We start from the raw sequence: 17314 nt of genomic DNA, 5'->3' as shown, positions 1-17314 counted from the left end.
CGACCACTGGTCTCCGTTGCCGGCCGATGAGGCAAGAGCACACAGGCTCTGATGGAAAATAAATAAATACATTTTTTTTTTTTTAAAATCAAACTTGGAACAAATTTACAAATAGCTCAGAGAGCAACTCGAGAACTCCCAACACTGAAGCGTGCGGTAAAAATCTGAAGACAGCTGCCAGAGGCAGGGCTTGGGGAGAGGACTGTCATTAAATGGGGGCAGTATGACCCAGAGGACGGTGATTGGTTTGGAAGAGGACATCGGGTTACTTACTCATGGTAACATTCTTTCGACTGCATGTTCCTCCCACATATTCCTCATCTTATGATATCTCCATACCCAGCTTTAGCTGTTCTGAAAATATCTTTCCAGCAGGGGAGCGCTGCGCGTCGATGCCTGCCGACTCGATGTCCCTCAAGGGCCTCGGCGGCATGGATGGTATATAGCACATGCAGGGACCGTTGGCTACAGTTTAGTTTTTACATGTATTGGTTTATACTACAGCCGACAGGTACTCGCGCTTAAAGAGCGTACGGTGTAATGACATGGAAATTGTACTGTGCGGTAGGATGGGAGGGGGCGATGAGTAATACATGGGAGGAGCATACAGTCAAAAGAACGGTACCATGCGTAAGTAACTTGTTCTTCGAAATTAGATTGTGTCCTCCAACATATTCCTCATCTTATGACAAACTCACAAAGCAGTATTGTGTTTGGAGGAGGGAGTCAGAATGTACAGTTTCCAATTATAATTAAGGCTTCCAGTTTTCATTTTATTTACTGATTTTGACACACATACAGACGAAAAACAATCTGCTTTCTGTCTGCATTTATAAAAATGGAAAAAAATAGAAAAACTGGTCTGTCTGGTTCTCTATGATGTCAACCATGCATCGTAGGCCAATCACATTGCAGAAAGGCAGCATGGAGAGTGTACAAGTTGTATACAAATAGCATTTAAGTTATTTGAATTGTTGACAGCATATATCTTAAGGCAGGAGCAACCGTTTGTTGTAATGGAAGGAAATGGAGGTAGCATTTCTTTCCTATATGGCTGCATGTGTGCTTTAATAAATGCATTTTTTAATTAGAATAAATGCAGAAAAATACTGTCTGCGTCTTATCTTTTTATATGACAAAATATAAATGTGGATAAATACAGAAAAAAAGGCTAAAAAATAAATATGGATAAATACAGACGGAAATTGCAGAAAAATAAATATCAAACCAGAAGCCTTCATTATAATTTAGGAGTTACTTATTGGTCTATTTGTACAGAATATAACACTTTCTTCCCACAAACACCTTTCCAGCCTGAGTCCAGACTATAATGCTTGGTGATAGTGTTGACTGAGGACCATGTTGCAGCCGCACAAATATCCTTAATTGGTACTACCCTCTGTAAGGCATGCCCCTGGTCGAATGTACTCAGAGACCCTCAGGAGGATCTTTTCCAGCTAATCTGTAACATTCCGAGATTCTTAGGAGGATCCACCTAGATAGTTTGTTTTGAGATCGCCATAACCAATTTATGGCCTGTGTAACCAACAAACAGTTGATTGTCTTGTCTTAATTTAGACATTCTGGACATGTAGAAACTAAGCACACGACATTGGTCAATCCTGTTCTGCATTCTTTCTATCCCCCACCTCATCCTGGAAAGGAAGAGGAGAGGAGAGGGAGAGGCTGAATAGTTTTTTGAGTTAAATGAAACCCTCACACAATTTGTGGTAGGAAGGTAGGTTTAAGAAAACTGTGGACGGAGGCTTGCGGGATAAGGCCTGAAGTTCACTCACCCTACGGGCTGATGTAAGAGCCACTACAAGGAGGGTCTTTAAGGTTAACAATTTTAAAGGACAGGAGTGGATACGCTCGAATGGAGCACACATTAGGAATTTCAGAAGTAGTTTGAGTTCCCAAACCGGGACTTGAAAAGGGACCGGAGGAATAACATGCGTCAATCCTTTCAAAAACTGTAACCAGTGGAATCTTGAAGAGAGTCACCTCTTCAGAAGAGTTTCAGAATAGATAGCACTGCCAAATACCCCTTAATTGTACCAACCTGGCGCCCCAGATTGGCCAGGTTTAACAAGACTGATAACACCATAGGTGCAGAATTTGTTCCAATGCCATCAATAAAAGGATTTCACTGCTGGCCTTCTGGTCGAAAGCAATATCTCTATTACGTCATCTGGAGGTCCTAATCCTTAAATCTCAACCTCTCAGAAACCATGCATAAAGGTTGAGAGTCTTGACATCTGGATGGAGAACCTGACCCTCCTCTCGCGAGAGAAGGTCCTCTTGTGATGGAAGTAGTATTGGAGGGCAGATGGACATGTCCAGAAGGTGCGGGTATCCTGTCCTCCTGGCCCAATCCGGAGCATGGATTAACTGAACTTTCTCAACCCCCTGATCACGAGAGGAATGATGGAGATCAGAGGAAACATGTTCAGGAGCGGAAACTCCCAGTTCACTACATCCCCTTAGAGATTCTCTTGGGGGAAATTCCATGGAGCAGTACAGTTCGAACTTTCAGTTGACACTGGTCTCAAACAGATCCACTTGAGGGATTCCCAAAGGTTGGAGATCTCTTGAAGGACTTCCTGAGCTAGTTCCCACTCGTGGACTACTGTGCTCTGCCTGCTCAGAGTGTCCACTGCCGTTTTCTCCTCTCCGGCTCAGTGAACTGCTGCTAGAGAGATTCCTTCCTGAACTGCCCAGAACCAGAGCTGTATTGCTTCTCTGCACAGTGGTAGTGACCCTACGCCTCCTCTCTTGTTGAGTTAGTACATGGCCACTGTGTTGTCCATCATTATCAGGACATTCTTTCCCCGCACAGAGGGCAGCGCTAGTCTGATTGACCTCAGCTCCAAAAGGTTGATGTGTAGTTTGGACTCGGATGGAGACCAATGACCGCTGATTGTCAGATCGTTGGTGTGGGCTCCCCAGCCTTTGAGTGAGGAGTCCGTCACTATGGTTATCTCTGGCCATGGTTGCCAAAAAGGTTCTCCTTTCAAAATGTTGTCCTTGCAGGCTCACCACAGAAGGTCCTGTGCGACTCTGCTCGGAAACTAAAGGAGGTCTGACATCCTGTCTGAGAATTGGAACCATTGGGTCCTGAGGGCACATTGAAGGGATCTCATTCTTAGGCGGGCCTCTGGCAGCAGGAAAATGCAGGATGCCATGAGGCTGAGCAACCTCAGAAAATCGAAGGCCGGAAGACGCTGGTCACTTTGGAATTTGGTGACCATCTGCAGAATGTCTTGAGCACTCACCTCTGGTGGAAATGATTTGGCCAAGGATGCATCTAGGACTGCCACGATTAATTGGAGCCTTTGACATGGTATAATGTGGGACTTCTTGAATTTGATATAGAATCCCAGTTTGTGAAGGGAGTGACAGGTGGAGCTGAGATGTTCCAGGGTCTGTTCAGGAGAAAGTGCCCTGATCAGCCAATCGTCCAGGTAGGGGTAGACGTGAATCCCCCCTCTCCTGAGACTCGCTGCCAACACCGCCATCAGCTTGGTGAAAACCCTCAGGCGGAGGTCAGCCCAAATGGCAGACCTCAAAACTGATCATGAGAACCACCAACGGCGAAACTCGGGTACTTCCTCTGCCTGTGATGGATTGGCACATGAAAGTAAGCATCCTGAAGGTCCAATGATAGCATCCAGTCATGCAGCTGGATGGCCTGAAGGATCTGAAAAAGGGTAACCATCTTGAGCGTGTACTTCCTGAGGAACTTGTTTAAGTCTCTTAATTCCAAGATGGGTCTCAATCCTGTCCTTCAAGGGGATTAGAAGGTTAGGGGAGTTCCAACCCTTGTTCCTCTCTGCCAGAGGTACACATTCTATAGCACCTTTCTCCAGCAGGTTCAACATTTCCTGCATTAGGAGCGGATCTGTTAGTTTGAAAGAGCTGTTCCCCGGTGGATGATCGGGAGGCCTTTTTTGAAAGGGAAGGCAGTAATGCCCATGCATCTGAAGTAATACCCTGCCAATCTGTCAGATGCTGTAAGAGTGGGGTTTTGTGGAGTAAGGCCTCAGATTTTGAGGCTTCTGATGCAGCGGCTGAGGAAAAAGCAGCCAATGCCTGGGCGGTCTTAGCACCTCTTCCCCGTCCACCACAGGGTAATCCTCTCTGTCCTCTTTGATTCAACAGTCCTCTCCCTCCACCAATTGAGGAGCAATCGCGAAAGGACCTACCCTCCAAGCTGTAAAAGTGGAGCGAGATGGTTCTGGCTGTCTGACTGCAGTGCCAAGGGATTTGGCTGCTGCTTTGGAGGTCTGCAGCTTCTCCAGGTTCTCGTCAGCCTTGCTACCAAATAAATGTGTGCCGTCAAAGGGCATGTTAAGAAGTCTAGACTGCTCATCTGGCACAAAACCAGACTTTCTCAACCAGGCAAATCTGCGCATTACAGTGTTAACCGCCATAGTCTTGCTGATACTTTCAGCTGGGTCGTGACCAGTCTGGAGGGATTCCCACATTGCATCTTTCCCATCCTTGACAATGTTTAAGCAGTCGTCTCATTCTTCTCATTCTTACCCTTCTGGACTATGTTCAGCCGCCATTATTATGCAATCCCATAAGGGGAAAGTGAACTTGGCCAGTGCACACGTGGCGTTTGCTAATTTAAGGGCCATACTCCCCGCAGAGAAACTTTTCTAGCCAAAGTGTCACCTCTTTCGGGGGGTGGAGGGGTAGTTGGGTATGCATTTTGTTTGGATGTAGAAGTGGCAGCCTGAACTACCAAACTTGCGGGAGTTGGATGCTTTGTTACATAGTAAGGGTCACTGCTTGACGCTCTGTACTTGCTTTTTGTTCACTACTGGAATTAATTCCGGTGTCTCCCAATTGGCATCAACTCTCCTTTGTAAAGCTATATGGAAAGGAAGAATAGGGTCATGCTGGGGTCCCTTATCTAAAATATCAATTAGGTCGATCCATTCCATCCCACATATCCTCGGCATGGTCTGAGGGATCTGCTTTGCCAAACTGTATCTCTAAGGAAGTGTCCAACCCACTTTCAGATTGCAGAGTTTCAAGAAGGTCTTTTATTCATGAATCCTCTGAGATTAAGGTCTCTGGATCATTTTGTGTTTCCTACTGTTACCCAAAGGGACGTGATTCATCCGAAGATGGATCATCATCCTCATAAATTGAGGAAAGACTTAAAAAAGTCTCTTAGGCATTGGGGTGAAAGTTTTCTCGACATCCTTTGAGGGTTTAGCTAACTGCTTCGACAATGGTGTCGAAGTCTTCATCTATGGCTCCAACGGCGGTGGCATCAAGGCTATTTTAGGTATCCAAGTCTTTCGGCGCCGTTGGTGTCGACGATTCTGGCTTCAACAGAGTTTTTTCTCTAATGGAGGGAACGTTCAAGGGCTTCCAATGAGTTTTCTCCTGGACACTCGGGCCCGAAGGCGCACAGGTTTTCTACTTTGCCATTTTGTTGTGTTTGTCGACATGGGCATGGCTCTTATCTTTCTTCGAGGGGTTGTGGTCGCATTTTCGAATACTTTCAGCATTTTTAGTATGAACCTCTCCCACTCAGCCGGTGAGGATGATTTGGTCGGGAACGAGATCCATTCCGGGGAGAAACTCAACGACGAAAGCAGTGATCTGTGGCACCTTTTCTTCGACCGTCGTGAGGATGATGACGAGTTGTGTGAACCACTGCGTGATTGGGACCTTCTAGCTTTCTTCCGACGAGGCGAATTGTCTCTTGAGTCGTAGGAGGATCGATTTTTTTTTTCCTTTCCCCCCAAAGGGGATTTATGAGTCCAATGCAGCTAACTTCCCTCTACGCTCTTTTAGGGCATTCACTGTCATTGTTAGGCAGATCCCACACTCTGTTGTTAAATGGGTGGATCCTAAGCACCACAGACACACCCGATGAGGGTCCGTAAGGAACATTTTCGCCCCACAGTCGTGACTTTTTTTGGACCCCGATCTCAGTCGACGATGACGATGTTATCTTTTTCACTAAATACGAAAGGTTTCTTGACAAGGAACCGAAGTGCGCCGATATTCTGAAGCGATAGCTCTCGCGGAAAAACAGAACTGAAGCCAGCAATCGCTGTGCACGCTATATATCATCGATGACGTTGACACAGAGCCGGAGGCCCTCGAGAGACATCGAGTCAACAGGCATTGATGTGCAGCGCCCCCTGTTGGGGAAAAATGTCTGCAGCAGCTAAAGCTGGATATGGAGATATCACCAGATGAAACCGTTTTTTGTTTTACCGAGGATTCCCAGCCTGACGACAGAGAATATTCATGAGCATGTGAATCCATGCCAGACCCGTGCTGGAGAAACAGTTCTTGTCAGTCTATCAAAAGTTGCTCAACATTTCCCTAAAGTTCGAACAAGTCTCAAGTTCCTACTAAAACAAAATGTCCAAACATCTTTAGGTGCAGGCATATTTCACTAATCCCTTTCCACTAACTTGGTCGAACTCTCCAAACTTCGACCAACTTTTGGGTGCAATTGTTCTCACATATGCTCTTTGTTTTGTTTATTTTGTCCGTGTGGCTCTGTTGGGGTCCCCTGATCAAATATATCCCTTATTTTGCTCGGTTCCTGTGACCCCGTTCTGCTTTTGGTTCTCTTAGATTTCTTGCGTCCCTGTGACCTTTCTGGAGATTTATACTGCTTGAGATTCTCACACTCCCGCAACCCTTTTCCTTGGCTCTTTTCTCATGTCCCTTTGACCCCTTGATGGAACTAGAGTAGTCTTTCCCTCTTCTACGCTCATTCTCTCTTCTCTTCTCTTCTCCTCCCTCCGACCTGGGCAGCCCGTGTACCTGCTGTGTTATGTTGCTTGCTCCAGTGAGGGTCCGTCTCGTTAGCAGCTGCAGTGTTCTCCGCAGCTTGCCACTCTTCGCTTCTGTGTGCTAGCAGTCTTTGAGTTCCACTCGTCTCAGCTCTCTCTATTTTGCTGGCTATTGGTCTGAGAGCAGAGTACCCAGTCCTCCCTTTGTCCCTGAACTCAGCATCTGTTTGCAGGCTCCGGGCCCACCACGTCCTGTACGTGGTCATGCCTCCAGGCCCGGTTTGGTCTGTGTGACCTCTGCTTCTCTGCCCTTGCGCGCTTCCTTGTCTGGCATACAGCCTCTCCATCTGGCATCTGCCAGCTTCCGTGCTGCAGCCAGCTCTGCTGGCCTGCATGACTCCACTTGCTGACGTTTTCATGTGTGAGAGTTTCCTCAGCATTGGGTTTCTCTACCTCCATTCAAGGGTTGTTGGCCCTTTATTATTGCTCTGGTATTCAGAAGGAACATATTGTTCACCACAGGTTGTCAAGCATGTGGATAGCTCAGCATTACATTGAGCCAAACACATAGATGTATTGTCAGCATTTCTTACTCCGATGTAGGCAGATAATACCTTGTGTGTAGGGAGTTTGCCATGGGAATGGGAGTCGTTATCTCCTAAAGGTGATTTACTCTCAGTGAGGTCCCACTTTCCAAAAGCCCTCAGGAGGGCACGCCTTGTGTGATATAGAGTGTGGCACCCCTTGTCCCCAGTGCACAGAACTGCTAAGAGGATGGCGAAGGACCGCCGGGCCGGCAGGGGTGAACTTGGCATCCTCCTGGGGCATGTGGCAAAAGCAGGAGAGTTGAATGCATGGGCTTTGCCAATGTGTTAGTGGTGCCCCATGTGGCAAACGCGGCACCACTAAGGACCTCCCTCGGTTGGCTCAGTGAAGTAGCGGTACCCAATGTGATGAATGGGTCACCACTAGGGATAAAGATGAGTGCCTGGGCCAGCCCTTGAGAGCAGCAGGAAGGGGCAGGGTCTGCCCTGTACCAGGAACAACAACCTCCACAGGTACAACTACTATCAGTACAAATTTGCCAAAGTTCGATTCACACGGTCCATCTACTTAAGCATGAAATTCCATAAGCAGCGCTGAGCTTGACGTGTAGTTCATCTTAAAACTACATTTTCCGGCAAGCACAGGGCATTTAATCTTCGTTGTTGGCGCATTTGCGCCGGTCTGTGCCCTTAAATTCACTCTTTTCTCTTCACTCGGGTGAGAGACAGTCAGGGAATAGTTTCTCTTTGTAGGAGCCAGTTGCAGAGTGTGGTAGAATACAGATGCATACATGCCTGCAAATTGTTATTTGAGTGCCGGACTGTATGCCTGAGAAAATAACATCTGCTAAATTGTGATTGAATTTGACATTGTACAAATTATTTCTTTTGCTTTTTGGGTCAAACATACTATCAGTACAAAACTGCCAAAGTTTGATTGTCACTGTTCATCTACTTAAGCCTAAAATTCCATAGACAGCGCGTTAGCACCGGCACGTTAGTGCTGGTCTGCGCTGGTCCGCGTTGAACGCGGTGTACGGGTGCAAGGACCTCGATCCTGCCATAGGTAATAATTTGTAGAGCCCGTTTCCAGATTATGCAAGACATGGGACACCATTATGAAAACGCCCTACTAGTGCCAGCCTCCAAAGCACAAGGGGAAACTTTGCTTGACTTTTCACTTTCTCCCCTCGTGCCCATGTACGCAAACCCATGTGCATCTAACAACCATCCTAAAGAACCTCACTCTACGCCTTACGACAAAACCACAAAACCCATGCCATGTCCATTATAATTATCTTTACTTAACACACAGTCTTTGCATAAACATGCCATGGATGTACACGACTACATGCTTGATAACAGGATCGATATTATGTGTCTCACAGAGACATGGCTGCAGGAAAGCAGTGGCCCAAGCATAGACTTGGCCACCCTTACAGGCTACAAAATGATCAACAAAAGTTGACTACATGGTAAGGGGGGCAGAGTAGCAATCATAAGTAAGAAGGAAATTGGTATCTGAGTCACAAATTGAATGCGCAGGATATGAAGTCCTACATGTTAAAATGACCCCCACCAGCAACAACTGCTTAAACATCTTTCTAACTTACAGACCACCTTCAGACATGCCGTTTTTCAATGAAGACTTGGGTAATTTTCCCAACTCCTCAAATCACCAAAATTCTTCCACCATACCTTTAGGAGACCTGAATCGGTGGAAAGGGGATGCCAGGGAAGGAGAAGCCATTGAGTTGGAGCAGGAACTTGCTAATGTAGGAATTACAGTTCATAATCTAAAGCCTATCCACAAGGGATGCCATATCTTAGATTAGGTGGCAACTCGAAATGTCACTATGTGACTTGAATACCAACCTGTGTATTTGGTCAGACCATTGTATGGTTGAATGTACACTCCGTTTGCCTGAACACACAAATTTACCTCACAAACAGACCAAGAAAATCCTGAATCGAAATTATAGTAAACTCCAGACAGCAGATCTAGAAACCTGCATGCAATCTCTTATGAATGACTCCTCAGATTTAGACACTCCAGGTAGGCTTGCAGAAACCTACAAATCTCAGGTTACCAACTTACTTCACATTAATGCATCGCTAAAAACAAAGATAATTCGGGACTGCCAAAACCAGCAAAACTGGTTTACCCCTGACCGAAAGACTCTAAAATAGAAGAAAAGACAAGCCAAGCTAATATGGGCAAAAAATCAAAACACGGAAAATAGAGACAAATGGAAATCAACAGAAAAAACATACAAAGCACAAAGATTCTTGATGCTAAAAAGCTTTACTGTGATGCTCAAATGAAACATCAGGAAACAACACTAAGAAACCTTCTGAATAATATAAATCTAAGAAGAAACCTACTGCCCTCACCCATGCTATCGTCCTTAACAAAGTCGACTGAGACAAAGTGCAAAAAGCCTTCCAGGATAAAGTCCTATTGGTCAGCAGTAAAATCCACAAAAACATGATGCTAAAAAGACACACTCTGAGCAAAAGGCTAGCACCGACTCCAAGTACATAAACACCACCCCCAACCTTCCGCTTTAAGACCATGACCATCAACGATACTGCCAAAATGCTAGCAAACATTAGGCCCGCTCCTGTATAGGAGATCTCTTGCCGACTAAGATTATTCTCAGCAACATTAGCATCTTTGTCCCTTCCTACACCAGATTTATAAATGTCTCTTTCCTGCATAAGAGCTTACCTATTACTATCAAGGAAGTAGCAGTCACGCCTATTATCAAGAAGCCAGGTCTCAGTGCTAAAGACGCTACGAAACTAAGACCGATAACCAACACCCTTTTCCTGCTAAAAATGTTAAATAAGGCAGCACCACCCATTACAGAAACATTTCAAATCGGCATCTGACTTTCACTATAAACAATCTGTCTTCTGTAGCAATTACGGGACTAAAGGCGCCTTGTTAGGTTTGCAGACACAAATGTTAGGGAAACTAGATAATCGTAAAACAGAACTATTTATCTTACTGGATCTCTCCACTGTGTTTCACCTCTTGGACCACCCCAGACTACTGGAAACATTAGCTGACACCGGAAATTCTTCCAGCCACGCCATTGAGTGGATAAGCTCCTTTCTTAGTGAAAGAACCTCTAGAATATGCTGGGGTACATCTTGCTGTGATCCAATTCCTATCAGCTATGGAGTGCCACAAGGGTCCTGTATTTTTCTGGTCCTTTTTAACATCTATATAATGTCTCTATGTGAAAAACAAGAAAACATGGGCCTCCACTTTACAAACTATGCTGGCGATTTTCAGCTCACTATGGATCTCAGTGGTGACTATGTTACTGACACAACAACTCTAAATCACATCTACTCGACCATCCAGGAATGGATGATTAGTAACTGGATGTGCCTAAACAGCTCAAAGACTGAGCTCATGAGATTTGGAACAAACTAAGCCTGGAGGAACCTTAATCAAGCATATACAAGTTTCATACTAGATACCTGTCCCATCAAGGTGGTAGATAAGGTTAGAACACTAGGCACAGTACTTGAGGCATCCCTTAGCTCGAATGCCCATGTCAATAATGTTGCAAAGAATGCCCACTATCACTTCAAACTTTTGAGACAAATAAATCCACTCCACTGGTATCACAAATAAATTGTGAAACATTTATAATCATGCCCCAGCTGGACTATTGCAATGCCTTACTTTGTGGAGCTAGCAAAAAGAACATCAAGAAGCTGCCTATCATTCAGAATGATGCTGTTAGGATGATCCACAATGTCCCAAGGAAAGAACATATTTCAAACAATAGGAGGAACCTTCACTGGCTTCCTGTGGAAAAGCAAATTCAATTCAAGACACTAACCCTAACTCATAAGTGTCTATAGGGGAAGGCGCCAGACTATTTAAAGCAAACCCTGACAAAACACACACCAAACAGGACCCTACGCTCAAGCGCTGCACATCTCCTTACTATACCACAAGCCAAACGAGCCTGAGGAAAAGGCAGATCCTTTCCTCTCAGGGCTGCAAATACATAGAATAAACTTCCCATAGCTATGCGATCAGAGGAACAATAAATCACCTTTTGAGAAAATTGGGAAACTATCCTGTTCGAGTAGCTTAGCCTAACACCAAGTCCTGTTATATTAATGTTTGTCCGTTGAGTGCCCTGATGCCTGCGGGCTATGGCCCGATACCAATAAACAAAGAAAATAAATAAAAAATAAATACCAATAGGGCCATTAGAGTGTGGCTAACCGCAACAGTCACACCTTTTTTATATAATAATTTAATTGTATATTCTTTTCCTATATTTATTTGTAAGGGCGCTTTGAAACGCAATTTACCTGCTGTATAAGCACCTCACAAATGCACAATAAATAAAAATTCCTGTATAAGTGTTGTTTTTTCTCCATTTAGTTAATTCTTTATATAGATATATTTGTATTTAAATATTTAGGTGAGAGGAAAGGGTTACTGAGGGTGGAAGTTAAGACAAAGTGAGAGGTAAGCATCCTGGCGCAAGGGGGTAGTTAGACATTGCTGCTTGCCAGACGCCGCTTGAGGTAAGAGACTAACCCCACCACGGCAATCCTCTGGCCCCTATTTCTAGGTGGGTAGCACCTGTAAAGACAGGTGGGTTGGTTCTGTTAGTCCACCCTAAGGGTCCCTCCATTACCTCGCTCAGGGAGAGTGCCAGGGTAAGGAAAAGTGAGAGGGTGTTTGGTTATTTAAAGTTTATAAGATTTAGTTTGGTTTGTGGTCAAGTTGAAAATAAAAAAAGGGGTCCCCGTTGAGGCTCTGAAAAGCCACATTGGTGCCTGTTGTCCATTGTAGGGGTGTCAACAGCAAGGCAAGAACTCAGAAGGTAGCCCCAACTCCTGTGGCATGAAGGAATTAACATGTATTTTGGATTTGCAGATTGCCCAGCAACCCTCTGCTTGCACCTGGTCTGTGGAAAGGAAGGTGGTAAGGGCAAGAAACACCAGGGCTACACTCATATATTGTCGCTTTAAAGTTGGTAATGGAACCGGGCTGGTTATTTGCGCCTGACCTCAATTAAAAAAGAAGACATATTGAAAACAACAGAATTCTTCCCATATGTATACAGCATTTATATAGAGGAGTGTACATTGTACCTTTCACATAGGTGTGTATTTCTCCAAAAACAGATTCAAAGTAATTTTCATCAGGAATACAGTTTACCTTGTGACCTTCACCGGAGTGCCCAAAGAGAACTTCCGATGCCTCCAAACCATCAAAGTGCCTGTTCAATGGAAGACTTGCGTTTGCCAGGAACACCAGTGTTGGGAAGATATCTAAAGTACTTGTGAAAACAAAATATTGTAAATGCATTTACACTGTGAGGAAACCAAGGTCATTCAGTATTATTCGGATAATGTATTATGTTTAGATGAGGGAGTTTCATTATCTGGCAAAACTCACATTTAGTGCTGACAAGTTGCTAATTATTAGCTGAAAATCGTTGTTTGTTACTTTGAAAACCGATATTCTTTAGGTAATTTCCAAATGACTTGCTAGATTTAAGACTTACAGCGAAGACTGCCTACAGACTATTACATAAACATATTACACTGTTTAAATACAGGAACAAACAAAAGTGAGTCAAGGCTATCCCACCCTTAAACACGGTTAGGTAATGATAGTAACCAACAGGGAGATGATAAAACAGTTTATTTAAAATTGATAATGAACCAAAATGAAACCACATGAACATATATCGAAAGACATGACTGATATGCTCATTCTCAATATCACAGTATATAGCAAAGTTAACAGTGAGCAAGTGTGGTAACTAATGTGGTTTAATGCACTGAAATCCTTATCAGCACATTTCGTTGGTCCTTCGAACTGTATTGCCCCCTGCTAACGAGATCGCTTATGACTCGCCCTGTTTCATAGAGACAAGTGTTGTGTTCCATATGTCAATGTTATACGGTTTACTTTCACTGTGGTTCCAGAACCTTCAGGAGTTCTGGAATCAGTTGACTGTTGGGAGATAGCTGGGCGCAACGCCTATTGCTCCCTCTGTTATACTTAAATAAATGACCTTGATTTTACTTCATATGGTGTCTGTTCATCAACTTAACACTGGCGACAAGGAGCTTGGAAGGACAAGGACTGGCAGCACGGACGGCGATCCAAGAAAGCATTCGCTCACAAGGACCCAGTGCAGTGAGGCCATCTCTGGAGAGCACAGCTCCGAGTAGCCGTGATCGATAACACAGCAACAGGCGCTGCAACGTTCAATTAGGTCAGGAGGGGAGCGCTTGCGACGAAGGCAGAAGGAAGCCTAAATCCCCATATTAAAAATCTGCTCGAGCTCAGCGAGCCAAACGCCGCGAGGAAGCAGACAGGAGCATGCGCGTGTGAGCTGTAGTATGCAACAGCAGTATAGGAGGCTAGTGCATGCACAGGTAGCATTTGAAATAAACCAAAGCATCAGAAAGAAGCCCTTTCTGACATCAGTTACTAAGCAACACACCCCGTCCCAGCTATAGCAGCTAATTAGAATCTGACCAAGCAGAAACAATATGGAGTCCCCCAGAACATTGTGACCACATAAAGGGAGCAAAGATTGCAGTGAACAAATCTGTGCGTGGTTCCAATTAGACTTTATCTGCTATAACACAGTTGATCAGCAGCAATTCAGTGGCAAGGACTGTTAAGGAGGTCATATTGAAGATCTTCCAGAACAACCAACACACAGCTGGTTCACTACTGTAATACAAGGAAACATTCACATACTTTGTATCAGTATTTAGCTCTGCTCATAAAAAAAAAAAAGAGGAAATGGCCGCTGCAATTCCACCACCTTCACCTTTCTTAGCAGAACCTGGCAATCCCCCGGTCAGGTGGGAGAGGTGGAGACGCACGTTTGAAAATTATCTAGTCGCCATAGGAGGTGACAGATTTAGTGCAGCCAGGAGGAATGCCTTATTGCTCCACAACCTGGGTCCCAAAGGACGCTGTATTTTAGATGGTTTAGTTGCTCAACAAGAAGAGGGTACAAGTGACATTGATGAATATGTTATGGCAGTCAAGCATATCGAAGAGCACTTCGAACCAAAAAAAAATATTACACTTGAGAGGCACACGTTTTCTCAACGTAATAGAGACAGTGCAGAGTCTGTAGAATGTTACGTGGCCTCTTTGAGAACATTGAGCCATACATGTGAGTTTGGAGACCTGACTAATTCGTTAATCAGACACCAGTTGGTTAGATGTACCAACAGCCCAAGAATACAGGTGAAGCTACTGGCCAAAGACATATCTTTAGAACAAGCTGTAGAACTCGCACGTAGCATTGAACAAACGTCACAATACATGAAAAAATGAAGGTGGGAAGCAAATGGAACAAGGTGTCTGTGCAGTGGGCCCAAAGAAAAAGTCACCCGGTCCGAGTTCGAAGAAGGAATGGTGGAATCAGAAGTGCGCCAAATGTGGGAGTTCCAGAAACGCTGCAAACAATGGTACTTGACCGGCCAGGTTTGCTGAATGGTTCAAGAGCAGACGAAGGGGCCACTTTGCCAACATGCGCAAAGAATCCTCCATAAATTTGGTGGATCAGAGGGAACACATTAACAATGCGGCAAATCAACTACCCACCAGAGTGAATAGTGTGGGCTCCACCAATCAAGGTTTACCATGACATGTTTTTGAGATTTCAGCGGTGTCAAGGGAGATAAACGGTCCTGTGGATGATTTTATAGTGGATGCGTGCAGTTTGCGGATGAAAGTGGATTCTTTGTCAGCATGGACCATAGTATCTGAAGGGACACTCAAAGACATTATGCAAGAAAGTACAAGATCTATCACCAGCCAAGGTGCAGCCTTGTGGCTATGGGGAGACACCCATTGATTTAATAGGGGAATTCCAGGGCCATGTACACTATAAAGGAAGGGAGTGCACAGCTGACATGTTGGTTGCCATGAAGGGCGCTTCGCTGTTAGGGTGGGAAGAGCAAAGAAAATTGGGTGTGAGAATCCAGGCAACTCATGTCATCATAGCAGAGGTGGATGATAAGTGGTCAAGGGATTTCCCAGAGGTATTCTCTGAAACTTTAGGAGAACTAAAGGAGTTTGAACACGACATCAAATTGAAACAAAACGCTCAACCAGTTGTTAACAGGGCAAGGCTGGTCCCATTGAGAATGAAACAACAACTTCACAAGCAGTTGGATAATCTCATCCAGAAAGGGGTAATTGAAAGCACTGAAGGAACTGAGTGGCTCTCCCCTGTAGTTCTGGTAACCAAGAGTAACAGAAAACTTAGTTTATGTGTTGACCTCAGGGAACTAAATAGAAAAATATTGGTAGAGAGACATCAGTTGCCGATTATATCTGAAACTCTAGCCACCCTTGGAGAATCCAGTTGGTTTTCGGTGATCGACCTCTCGCAGCCTATCATCAGGTTCCATTGTCCAAGGGTAGCCAACATGTAACGGCGATTGTCACTACTCAAGGGACATTCAAGTATCTACGCATGCCGTTTGGGTTGGCTTCAGCTGCCTCAGGGTTCCAGAGGGTGATGGAGAAAGTGTTGAAAGGAATAGGGAATGTTGCAGTGTTACAAGATTACATTTTGGCGTTCGCTGGTAGTGAAAGGGAACACAATGTGGTGTTGAAGAGTGTGTTAGAGAGATTGAAGAAGGCTAGTCTTACTTTACAAATTAGCAAATGTAGGATGGGGTGAGAGAAGTGGAATATTTAGGGCACAATATTTCAGGGCATGGGATTTCTCCCAAGTTTAGTTTGGTTGATGGCATATGTATAGCTCCTAAAAGGGAGTCAATTTTAATTGGTCAAAAGAGTCCGAAGAGGCGTTTATGAAAATCAAAGAAGGTATTAGTAGTGCACCATCCTTGGGAGGTTTTGAGTGTGGCAGGAGAATAGTTCTATCAGTTGATGCGAGTTTGTTAGGACTAGGTGCCTCATTAAGTCAAATTGATTCAGGAAAAGAGGAGCATGTCATCGCTTTTGCGTCCAGACCATTAAGGGGTGCCGAAAAAAATTACTTGGTGATTGAAAGGGAAGCCCTTGCTGTATTCTGGGCAATTTTACATTTCAAGTTCTTCTTTTGGGGTCAAGAATTTGTGGTCAAGACTTATCACAAACCGTTGGTACAGTTTTTGGGCAAGGTTAGTTGGGCGAAGGTTTCGCCCAGAATATCCAGGTGGATGGTTGGTTTACAAGGATACAATTTCAGGACATGTCATGTTCCAGGGAGAGAAAATGTTGTAGCAGATTGTTTGTCTCGACTTCCGAGTGAAGTTGTAGGAGATTCTGTAGGAGTGATTCAGGAGGAGGACATGGTAATTGCCAATGTTGTGGGGAGTGTCATCAGTGAGGAAGACTGCAGATGGTGAGTATGTCATTTTGTCCAAGGTGAAGGATTGGACCGTTGAGGGGTGGCCAAGCAAGGAAAAGTTGGAGCCGAGGTTTGACCAATCTTTTTAGGTCAAACAGGAGTTAAGTCCATCTGTAGATGGCAAAAGACGTAGGAGAGGGTCTAAGCTTGTTCCCCCTGCAGGTGTTAGGAGCAGTTTGGTTGAATTGGCCCATCAGAGACATCTAGGTTTGGGAGGAACAAAATTATTTTTGAGACAATATTTTTGGTGGCCGAGGATGGACAGTGAAGTGGATGGTAAAGTCCGGTCCTGTAAGGTGTGCCTATTGGGTGATAAGAATAAAGTTGTGAGGCAGTGTCCCCTTGCTCCGGTCCAGGTGCGGGTGGCACCTTGGAGGAAGGTTGCTGGAGATCTCATGGGTCCCATTCAGGGTTTGGGGAGATGGATTCAAGTTTATTGTGGCCATGATTGATTATCATTCCAAATGGTTGGAGTGGAGAGCTCTCAGAGCGGCCACCACAGAGGAGTTGTTACGTTTTTGTTTGAAGATGTGTTTTTCAGAGAGGGTTTTCCCACTGAAATTATAATGGACAATGGCATCCAGTGTTGTTGGGTGAGGAT

General features: G+C 44.7%; 1 protein-coding gene across 3 annotated transcripts in view; it reads right to left on the bottom strand.

Annotated features, from left to right (window-relative positions):
- The window catches only part of ARSG (arylsulfatase G), a 2321949-nt gene that overhangs the window by 333245 nt on the left and 1971390 nt on the right, over positions 1–17314 (bottom strand). For all 3 annotated transcript variants that reach the window (XM_069655066.1, XM_069655065.1, XM_069655064.1), the window contains one exon: positions 12528–12648. In XM_069655066.1, coding sequence (XP_069511167.1) covers positions 12528–12648 — 121 coding nt within the window. The remainder of the gene's footprint in view (positions 1–12527; positions 12649–17314) is intronic.

The sequence above is a fragment of the Ambystoma mexicanum genome, chromosome 3q, assembly GCF_040938575.1.
Source record: "Ambystoma mexicanum isolate Mex_15411 chromosome 3q, UKY_AmexF1_1, whole genome shotgun sequence".
Taxonomy (NCBI): Eukaryota; Metazoa; Chordata; class Amphibia; order Caudata; family Ambystomatidae; genus Ambystoma; species Ambystoma mexicanum.
This window is presented reverse-complemented; position numbering and strand designations above follow the sequence as displayed.